The sequence below is a fragment of the Anabrus simplex genome, chromosome 1 (genome assembly GCF_040414725.1).
Source record: "Anabrus simplex isolate iqAnaSimp1 chromosome 1, ASM4041472v1, whole genome shotgun sequence".
Taxonomy (NCBI): domain Eukaryota; kingdom Metazoa; phylum Arthropoda; class Insecta; order Orthoptera; family Tettigoniidae; genus Anabrus; species Anabrus simplex.
Window position 1 is genome coordinate 508,163,303 of NC_090265.1, and position 11,539 is coordinate 508,174,841.

The window sequence follows — 11,539 nt, forward strand, 5'->3', positions numbered from 1 at the left end:
GCGTCAACTCAAAAGATCTGCAACAGGCATGTCCGGAGGCCTCATATTAGTATTATTATATTTATTATTATTATTATTATTATTATTATTATTATTATTATTATTATTATTATTATTAATCCCTTGATGAATCAATGAGAAATAGACGTGTAATACTGAATCAGTCAGAAGTGTTCAATGATAAGGACTCCCTCTTCTTACCTTTAAGGAAAGGAGTACTCAATTATACTATAAAAATGCTTGAATAACTTTCGTGATTATATAGAAAAACACAAGAATGATGTTAATATAAAGTAATGTTCTTTACCTGTTAACCTACAAAACATTAGGAAAACTTACTTTTTTAACTTAAGCTCAGTCTCGGTCTTCTAGAGAGATTTTATGACGCACAGATTGAGTCGGTGGAGAGTGGTAAATAAAAATGTAAACAGCCTATGATGTGAGTTTAAAGCAATTGTTGAGGAGATGAAAACGGGCATGTACCTTTCAATGTCGTAAGGAATGGTAAAGACCCGCTATATTATAGCAGAAAAGTGAAGAGGTTAGGGGGGAGGTAAAGGCTGGAAAGAAATAGATTTAGATTTGGTTGTGGAAGTAGAGAAAAACTGAACAAACTTCCCAGGAAATTGAATTTAGTGAAAAAAGTTCAACTGTTTTTAACGTGACGGCAAGCATAATTGGTAGCTGAGTTTTAGTGAAAAATGGAAGTGTATGAATAGGTACTTTAAACTGGTTCCAGAAAGGACATTCCAGGAATCGTTAATGAACAACGCAGAAGTATTTTGTCAGCGGGATACAAAGATTGTTGGACATTGAGATAATATCCAGGTAAAGCTTTTTTTGCTAGTTGCTTTACGTCGCACCGACACAGATAGGTCTTATGGCGACGATGGGACAGGGAAGGGCTAGGAGTGGGAAGGAAGCGGCCGTGGCCTTAATTAAGGTACAGCCCCAGCATTTGCCTGGTGTGAAAATGGGAAACCACGGAAAACCATTTTCAGGGCTGCCGACAGTGGGGTTCGAACTTACTATCTCCCGAATACTGGATACTGGCCGCACTTAAGCGACTGCAGCTATCGAGCTCGGTCCAGGTAAAGGAGGTGACTCTGAAGTACTGAAATTTACCTATGGTAACAAAGATATTTACAAAAGCTAGAAAAGCATCTGGAATTGATAGGATTCCTGAAGGTATACCAAAGGCAATGCGTTGGCATATAGTACCACTAGCAGAAGTACCCGTTCTTCGTACGGGTTATCAGAAACTGGCTTTAGTTACTCATACTATCGGTGTGACCGACTTCATTAGATATTTATATCACTGGTGTATTTATTTAAGTACGTAGAAATTATTTGTCATGTTTGGAATTATAGTGTATCTTCTTCTTTTCTTCATGGGGGCCTCTAAATATTAGTTCCTAAAGAGCGTCGACCTCTAAGATCTTTTGCTACCATGTTTTTCCATCATTCCCACCTAGATATACCTGCTCCCTTCACAAAGCTTAGTGTGAGTATACTTCCGCCAGATAGTGCCACAAATATAAATATTATTGAATGTATTTGTTTGATCCGACATTTCGTAACTATTACAAATGATCAAGGAAATACGCGATGCATAAAAGAAACTACTATAATTATCGAGAATTATAATTCTCAGGGCTTGTCACTCATGTCGCACATCATATAATGAATCTGAGTATAAATGCTGAGAAATGTTTTCAAGTCATGGGCAATTGACAATTGTGTACAGTAGCCTATATAGGTTGTTTTTATGTTTACAATGATCGTAAAAGTGGACCAAAATATCGGCACTAATAACATCAGTGATCCTACTACTACATGATTTATAGAAAATAGTTTAATCTATAGGTAACAGACTCCGCAAAATGCTGAAACCTAAGCCAGTACGTAAAAACGGTGGCCCGTCGGCAACCGCTGGTCGCTGTACTACGGAGATCCCCGGGGCTATTATTTTTATACTTCACTCCCTTTTCATCCCCGCCCAATGGAGTGCTATGAGCGTCTTACACAACAGTTTATTTCTTTCTGATAGTAAGTCATATATGTATCAATTTTGGTTGGCAGCTATGCCCAAACGTAATGCATAATCTAGCTGCTGTAGAATCCTGGAGCTGAAGTTGCCATGGTTACGGCCGTTCGTTCGTTTCTTTATCCGATTCCTAGAGCAGGGGTAGTGTGGTTCCAATATCTCCATAACGGTTGGTTTTATGGCCTTAAAACATGGTTTTCGGGCCCGAATGGTTTACCGAGTTTTGTACTTTGCGCTAAGGGGCTTAAAATGAGCTTTGTCTCGTCCTTGTACGACAAATTCTATTTCGCCTATATTAGTCTATTATTTTAATATTTTTATATCTCCCCCCGTCGCCCCCCTCGAATTGTTTTGAAAATAAAATACAGCCCATGCTACTCACTGGCAATGTAGCTTTCTATAGGTGAAGTAATTTTTAAAATCGGTTCAGTAGTTTTTGAGTCTGTCCGTTACAAACAAATATACACATTTTTCCTCTTTATTTTCCGTGGTTTCCCATTTTCACACCAGGAAAATGCTGGGGCTGTACCTTAATTAAGGCCACGGCCGCTTCCTTCCAACTCCTAGGCCTTTCCTATCCCATCGTCGCCATAAGACCTATCTGTATCGGTGCGACGTAAAGCAACTAGCAAAAAAAAAAATCCTCTTTATAATATTAGTATAGACGTATAGATTATATCCATACACATACGGTTGTCGTCAGGAATGGCATCCAGCCGTAAAACAGGGTCAAATCCACATGTGCGACACAGTTCGCACCTGCAACCCCACAGGTGTCGGTAAAGCGATAGAAGAAGATACTAATTTTAAAAATTCACCCGCTTTTTTCATTCTTTTCACCCCCTTAAGTGGATTTTCAAAAAAGAGTGTGTTCATTTTTAAAGGAGATTCCAAGTACCAATTTTAAAGTCTGTAACATCTTCATTTTTTGATATATATATCCTCATACAAATAATTCAACTCCTTTCTCACTTCTTTTCACACACCCCTCCCCTTAAGTGGATTTTCTGAAAACGAATATTTGTGTTCTTTTATTTTTAAAGGGGATTCCAAATATCAATTTTCATGTCTGTAACATGTTAGGTTTTTGTGATTGTAGATAATTTCGCTGGTGTAGAATCCTGGAGCTGACGTTGCCATGGATACGACAGTTCATTAGTTCATCCGATTCCTAGAGCAGGGGTAGTGTGGTGCCAATATCTCCGTAACGGTTGGTTTTAGGGCCTTAAAACATGGTTTTCGGGCCCATAGGGCTTACCGAGTTTTGTTCTTTGCGTCAAGAGGATTAAAATGAGCTTTGTCTCGTCTTTATACGACAAATTTGATATTTTGCCTATATTAGCCTATTATTTTTATATCTCCGCCCCCCCCCCGTGCCCCCCACCTCGAATTGTTTCGAAAATAAAATACAGCCCATGTTACGCACTGGCAATGTAGCTTTCTATAGGTGAAGTAATTTTTAAAATCGGTTCAGTAGTTTTTGAGTCTATTCGTTACAAACAAACAAATTTTTCCTCTTTATAATATTAGTATAGATATCTGAAGTTCTCAATGCATTTCTGTTTGCATGAGGGCATATACCAAACTAATGGAGAGTTGTTATAGTCAGCTTGACATGTACTGCACGCAAGCTCTGGGGAAGCATGCATTCTGATTGTATTAGAGACATTTGCGAAATTAGGACTAATGATATGATAGAAGGCAATTCAGATGTAGGAAAGGTTACTCTAGTGAGGCTCAACTTGTAGGATTCCAGAAAGATTTAGCAGATATTTTAGATTGAAGAGTTCAAATGGACTGTATCGCTATTAATCTAACCAGCCTATTGACAGGGTCGATCATGGAAGACTACTGAAAATAAATGCCATTAGACTAAACAAAAAAGTGACTGAATGGGTGGCTACATTTCTAGAAAATAGATGTCAGAGAATTAGAGCAGGTGAAGCATTTTCCGATCCTGTAATGGTGAAGGAGCGGGGGTTGCACAAAGTAGTGAAAGAGGTAACGGTTGGAAAGAAATAGAGTTAGACATTTGAGATCAACTTGACATCTGGAATTTAACTCTTTGAACAGCATGGACTTCACTACTATTCCTTTCTTCTGACCGTTTTGTTTTTTTAAAAACGACTCACATAAGCTAAGATAAATGTGGACATCTCTATGTGTTAAAGTACTTTGACTTTAAGCATTTTATCATTCGGTCGTGTCCACCGTGGCCAGTCGTCACGTGAGCATCATGCAGAATATCACGCAGTTCTTCATCGTAAACATAAACATGCCTTCTTCAGTATCAGGCTGTGTTAATTTCATTATTCTATTCACCTAGAACACTTCATATCTCTTCAAAAACTTTTAGTCGTTGCCGTCCATCTTGCGTCCAGATTTTAGTGATTTAACCTGCTGATAAGTGACTCGTACTTTTCTCCGTCCATGAAGACAGAATTATAATTCTACTCTGAGATATCCGTAGAACTTCACTGATTCAAGCACAGGTCCATTGTTGTATAACATAACAACAACCAACCGATGACAACTACATTCATGCATATGCCTGGTACCATAGTTGGACGCTAATAGGAGGTCATGTTAGAGGACAAATATATCAGTCTACTGTTTGAATCATATTCATAGCTCATAAACATTCAGGACCAAATTAAACACGCACCATTAATAATCTGCTACTGTACACATCCGCTAACCGGGCCCAGTGATGGTACACCTTCACTAGTAGATGTGTTTTATTCATTTTATGGCAAGCTTTCACTGATAAGTTTAGTGATGGTACACATGCACTAAACCATCCACTTCCACTATAACATATATATACAGGGTGTTTCCGTAAGAGCGTGCAAAAATTTAACAGGACATAGAGCAGGGCCTCTCAAACACCCAAAATCTCACACGTGCAGATCGAGGCGCAAGAGCTCCATGCACTGTGCATAGGTGCCGCTCGACATGGCTCGGATCAACGCTTCGTCTCTGGGCTACTCGGCTAAGCTCGGCTAAGCTCGGCTCTACTCGGCTATACTCGGCTCAACTCAGCCCGGATATGGAGCGCTACGGCGCAAGTGGGGCAGAGGGAGACATGCGGAGCGAGCGAGACAGGCGTGAGGAAAGAGAGAGTAAGCGCTATTGCTCCAAATCGAAGAATGGAGGGTCTGCACTCTGGTCAACCAAGCCAAGTCGTCTGTTGCACCGTGCACAGTGCATGCACCACGCGCATGCACCCTGAGAGGCCCTGACATAGAGGATGCTCCACTGAACAATTTGAAGTAGGGAAGCTGGGGGGTCTGAGAAGCCAGCTTAAGGAGATAATAGGTATACAATCACATTACTGTGTAAGTTTTATTTACATTAGTTACAGTTAACTGCAAATACCATCACTGATACAATGAACGTACCATTTTCACTGTATCTTACAAAATGTGCTGAAACTCACGGCCACTAACCTCAATCAATGTATGCGTGATTCATAGCACGTTCTGTCATGGGACAATGTAAATACGATACAACAGAGCCATCTTATGGACAGGTAAAGTGAACAAAATCTGCATCATGACGTCCTCCTTGTTTCCTTGCAGGAAATAATAAATGTTCATGTAAATAAACATCACAGTACGTGTAAACATGTACGCATGTCAGTTGTAAATAAGCTTGACAGCAGTAATGCGAGACAAAGTGGTGGACAAGTTTACTTCCATATCTCCTTAAGCCGACTTCTCCGACCACAGGTTCCTTACCTAAAATTGTTCACTGGAGCATTCTCTATGCCCTGTTAAATTTTTGCACGCTCTTATGGAAACACTCTGTATATAATTTTTAGATACATAAGTGAGCTGTGTTTGCTCCTCTTTTAACAATGCTTAACTGACCATTAACACACTGTAGCAAGCAAATGTGTGTTCTAATATTCTAATTTGAATTGTTGTGAACTGCTTGGTTTCAGGTGCGCAAACGAGGCGGCAAGACGCTGGTGCACTGTGTAGCTGGGGTTAGCCGTTCTGCAGCATTGTGTCTGGGTTACCTGGTGAAGCATTACCGCATGCCCTTGAGGAAAGCCTTTGCCCACTTGCGGGCATGCCGCCCATGTGTTCGACCCAATGCGGGGTTCTTCAGGCAGCTCATCGAGTACGAGCAGCTACAGCTGGGCGCAGCCAGTGTCGACATGGTGCATAACGCTGTGGTGGACGCTCTAATACCAGACGTGTACGAGCCCGAATACCAGGCTATGCTCTGGCTCCAGCAGCACTATGGTCGCCGTCTGGGTCGCCACTGACATCAGGGTTGTCCTCCATAACGGCGCACTACATTCCACACAACAACAAATCAGTTGCTGATTCCACATGTTTCGAAGATGAAGCAAATGAAACAAGTACAGCACAGTTGTTACCGATTCCACATATTTCATAAAGGAAACAAACCAATAAAGCTGTTGCTGATTCCATGTGCTCCATACAGGTAGCACAAAAGTCCTTCTTTCATTGATATCCGTGGCGCTCTCAACTCTACACCTTGAACTCTGACATACTTTATAGATAACTGTGAGCTTTCCCCTCAAACGAGGCGAGAGAAAGCAACGCATTTGAACAGCCTGGATCAATAATGTGCTATATTACAAAACAGAAATATAAGGCATGGGTGCCATTCAAAGCAATCGATACACTTTGTGGTATTTCTAAGTAGGTGCAAATCAATTTCACTTCACTTTGACAACAATTAAAACTTACAGAGTAGGATAAAATAACTATTATTTTCTCTCTTATATTATAGTTTATAATAAACTTCAAAGATTAAAACACTTTAGCATACCCTATTTGATCGTCGTAGAAAATCAAACTCAGCAAAATGCCTCATTTCATGTATTATCACACAATCTGAATATTCCTGCAAAGAATGGTTTGTTTGCTCAAGAACTACTGTAGAGTGCCCCCGGCAGGAACTACACCGAGATACCGTCTCCTGTTCGAATATATTTAGATTCAATTATTTTAATACATCTGTATTAAGGCGTTCTTCTTCCAGCCTCTACCATGTCAGTATACAGTAATGAAAGTAAAATCATACAGTATTTGCAAACAAAATTTTGAATTTTTCGAATTCATTCTATATAGGTCATACAAAGGAGACTTTCAACAGACTCGGAAATCAAAATGTCCTTGCTAATTGGAAGATATTTGTTGTGAAATGTAATGGACTTTTATCACACACTAAAATGACTGAGAACAGATACAAATAAATAACGGAATATTTTCAACAAAGATGAGAATGGAAATGATGAGTAGTGGAAAATACTTTGTAGAAAAGTTAATGCTAGTTGATTATCAGTTAATAGACGTTATATGGTCTATACTATCGCCAACGGAGGATTATATGATCAATATTCACCAAATTATTTTTACTACGTTCCATATACGTTAAGCATACGTTTGGATAAAACGTACTAGTACTAGTAAAATTAAAAAAATTAGGAAACATTTTTTAATTATCTTAGGTGTGAATTCTCTCATTATGTCTAGTTCCACTAAGGTACACACTAGCTTGTTACATCAATAATTTATAGTATACTAACCATTATCACACCATATTCAACGCAAGACAGCTGGAGATCAAACAGGCTGATTTACAATAAGTCTTGCAGGGGTGTTGGAGAAAGAATAACTGAAGAAAATGCGCTTTAGAAGGACAACATTGACGAAAGTTTGATCTGACTTCGTCGGGTTAATTCTACTTTAGACTGTTTGATGGTGAACCACGGACATCAACAGAACGTAGGACTTGAACAAACAAGCTATATTAGCTTGATTTACATGCCCAATGTCTTTGTTTTTGTGTTTGTTCTGATTTATAATCACTTCCTGATATACAGTATATAAGCAAACATTATAACCTATAAGAGAAACTTTCGTAGTTCCACGTATATTATATTATATTATATTATATTATATTATATTATATTATATTATATTATATTATATTATATTATATTATATTATATTATATTATATTATATTATATTAATGACTTCTACTCTTTACAAATAAATAACAAAGACAACTTCACATTGTTTATTTTTGTGACAGGTTATATTTGCAGTTAAGAGGTAGAGGCATATTTATTCTCTACCTTTAATCCTTCTTGTAATATCTGCTTTTACTGTTTGTATTCTTTTTACGATTTATTGTAATCGAATGTATTTCCTATTTTAAGGAAGTTGCTGTTTTGTCTTTAGTATCACTCTGTTTGAGTCTTGTGGCATGGGAATGGAATGTGATTGGTACAGTAATTTAAGGTGTAAAAGTGTATGGTTTTCAGTCCTTGAATGCTGCAAAAATTAATATATACAGTGACATTTATATGGAAGTGAAACTTAGTGAATTTTATTTTTGTAACTGTTAGGTTCTTCAGTCTTCCGAAGTGAATTTTGATTAATACATTTATAAACTACGTGAAAAAAAAAAAACATATGGTAACAATATTATACTTGAAAATGAAATATCTTAATTAAATTAGAATGACATGTTTCGTCCTTAGAAGAACATCATCAGGTTCTGTCAAATCATACGCTATACCGAAAAAATGGAATATTACAGGAAAATTCACAGTTTTTACACAAATTTACGACCTACACAAACTGTGTGATGTCGGTCATAACTGGTTTTTTCGGAATTTCTAATTCTTTGTACTAGGTTAATTTTAATTGTAATTGAAAAAACATTTTAATAATGCAGTTACACACATTGTCCCTCTGTTCAAGGGTGACGCACAACTTCATATGATTTTCTAAATAAGTTTTCATTCTTTTAAAGACTCAAATAGACTCCAATTATACAACTTTTAACAGTTTAACGACTTAACGTGCACTGAACTTTAATTCTTGAAAATTTCTGAAACCGTTTACATCCCTTGATATGGACAGATACAAATCAACTTTTCGCAACCAGTTGTAACAGAAAGAGAAAATCATACACAAACGTGTGCTGCAGGTTTGAACTGTCTGGCGGAAAATATGAATCCAGAAAGAAATGTGTTACTGAAGTACACATTAATGTGGGCATGGTCTGAAAGAATAGCCGTGTGCCTTTTTCTGATGATTTCAAATCCGACTCATTTGACAGAGCAAAGTTCATTATTTATTTTGACAGATTCTCTGGAGATTTCTTTTTTGATTTAAAATCGTGTATTATTTCTAATGATTAAAATTTCGACTCTTTAGATTATCGTACATCGTTATAGTGTGCCCATTTATATTTTATGCCTTCGTACAGAGAGATTCTTCACTGAAGTGGGAGTAACCAGTAATAAATAGAATTATCAGCAATGAAAATAGACTCTTGTCACAAATAAAAAGGGACTGAAACTTTTAATTCTAAAATAACGATATGATTATTTTTGGTGTGATAGTATGAAATATAACAAGAATATTTTGATATACATTATCACTGTAATTATCTTCTACGACTTTTAATATGGCCACCTATGTCCTTCTAAGGATCCGGGTCACTTGAAAAATTCTGAAAACAAGTTCTCACAGACTGGGGTCCAAAGTTGCCATATCACCAATGCTTGTGAGAGTGTTGTTCACAATGTATTCCATTCCGGTGCAGATTTGAAGGAGTTTCTAGCATTTTTTTACATATATAATCACTATATTGTACTTTGTTATTGTTTGTTAAGCACTAGCCGTATGTTCGCACAAAATAAAAATTGTGTTAAGTCATTTTTGTTTCAATGTTTCTCCCATAAACCTTACTTCATTCTTCACAACTATAACCTGCAGTTCCGTTATTTATCTGTTTTCCATTACATTTACATATAGGGTTTGAGGTCTCTGACAAAAGAAGAAATCAGCTGAAAATTCTAAGTCCCCGAGTACGAACTTAAAGGAAGGAGCACATTATGATAGTGATTTCTCAGCTAATTAGTACAAGGAATTTATCTACACTTCGATAAATAAAGGATATATTTTGATGCATTTAGAACGATAATTATGATACTCGCAACCTATGCTACACTAAACGCTGCATACCACGTTTTCTACATAACAGAACCAGTTTACAGGAGACCTCAGCTAGTTTGAAGTTCCGTGTAATTCGAGCTCGTCTTACGAAAATTGAACTTTTACAAAATATAATAAAATCCCGTTTATAGGTTTCTCACAAGTACCGTTTTCGTTTGCAGTGCACACACATAATGAGCAAAAGGTGAAAGCTACGCCGACTTACACTATGCTTCTTAAAAGATTTATTTAAGATCTATTTAAGAACGAACGGCTCTGAACAATTTCTATAAGTTCGTGATTCATTTAAATTTGATAATGTGAGCCCTTATCTGAAAGAGTTTTGTATTGTTTAACGTTTCTTTCTACTCATTAAACATTTATTCACGGATTATCCTTTGATATGAACTTATATCCGTATAATTCGAATCTTCGATTAGTTCGAGGTAGCGTCAGTCTCAATTAGTTCGAATTACTGGGGCTCTGCGTACTTAAATGTACATTGAAGAATGAGACGAGAACTATATTTGAACGAAAGACCTTAGGCGAGGTATCCCTACACAGTTTGATGCTGATTCTTCCACTCAGTTTAGTGTCAGGAAGTTTAGTTTGGTATTTGAAGTGTGGCGGTGAAATCTCCAACAAGTAGCCAGACTTTCATTATACCTTTTCAACAGTGATGCTTAAATCTGTTCTGACGTCATGTATACAACGAGTCCGTCTGATAAATACTGTATATGAAGAACAGAGGAATGGTCCTTCAAATTTAATATTCCTTTCTCAATTCGCATTTCATACATATACTATGAGCCAAAGAAAGACTGAAAGTGGTTACAAGAGTGTTTACAAGGGAACTGCAATAAACCGAACAAGCCTCGATTGTAAATTGCGCATTCTATTTAAGCAAACCACTTTGAAAGGAATTATCCAGTTCCTGGGCCTGTGATATGAGTCTTCTTCAGTAGTTACATTGGTAACTGTACAGTACAGTGTGCCTTATTGCCCGAACTCATTGGGCTGTATAAGAGACGACTTCGGTGTATTCGTTAACTTAGAAATCATTAACGTAGACGACAAAGAACATATTAGTTTCCCTTTTCATTCCTTCGTAAAATAAACATTTGTCACTACTTGTTTAAAACTTTACGAACCATATCGTTAATACTTCAATATGCATTCCTTTCGGGCGATGCTAATGAGATTTTGTACTATTCCCTGTCTATTTATATGTTAGTTGAACGTAATCCACTAATGAACGATTACACGTGCGGGACTCGCCTTCGTTAAGAGCGGCATTGAAGAATAAGACAAGATCTATATTCGAACCAAAGACCATAGGACGAGGCGAGGTATCCCTACACAATTTGATGCTGCTTCTTCCAATCAGTTTAGAGTCGGGAAGTTTACTTTGGAAGTTTACATATTGTTTGTACATCTCTATTACCTACCCAGTTCTAACCAACCAACCAATCAATACTGATCTGCATTTAGGGCAG

General features: G+C 37.4%; 1 protein-coding gene across 1 annotated transcript in view; it reads left to right on the forward strand.

Moving 5' to 3' along the window:
• Positions 1-9,764, forward strand: part of LOC136857032 (dual specificity protein phosphatase 14) — a 71,535-nt gene extending 61,771 nt beyond the window's left edge. The window contains exon 3 of the mRNA XM_067135381.2: positions 5,994-9,764. Within this exon, the coding sequence (XP_066991482.1) occupies positions 5,994-6,323 (330 nt within the window). The 3' untranslated portion in view covers positions 6,324-9,764. The remainder of the gene's footprint in view (positions 1-5,993) is intronic.
• The last annotated feature ends 1,775 nt before the right edge of the window (positions 9,765-11,539 follow it).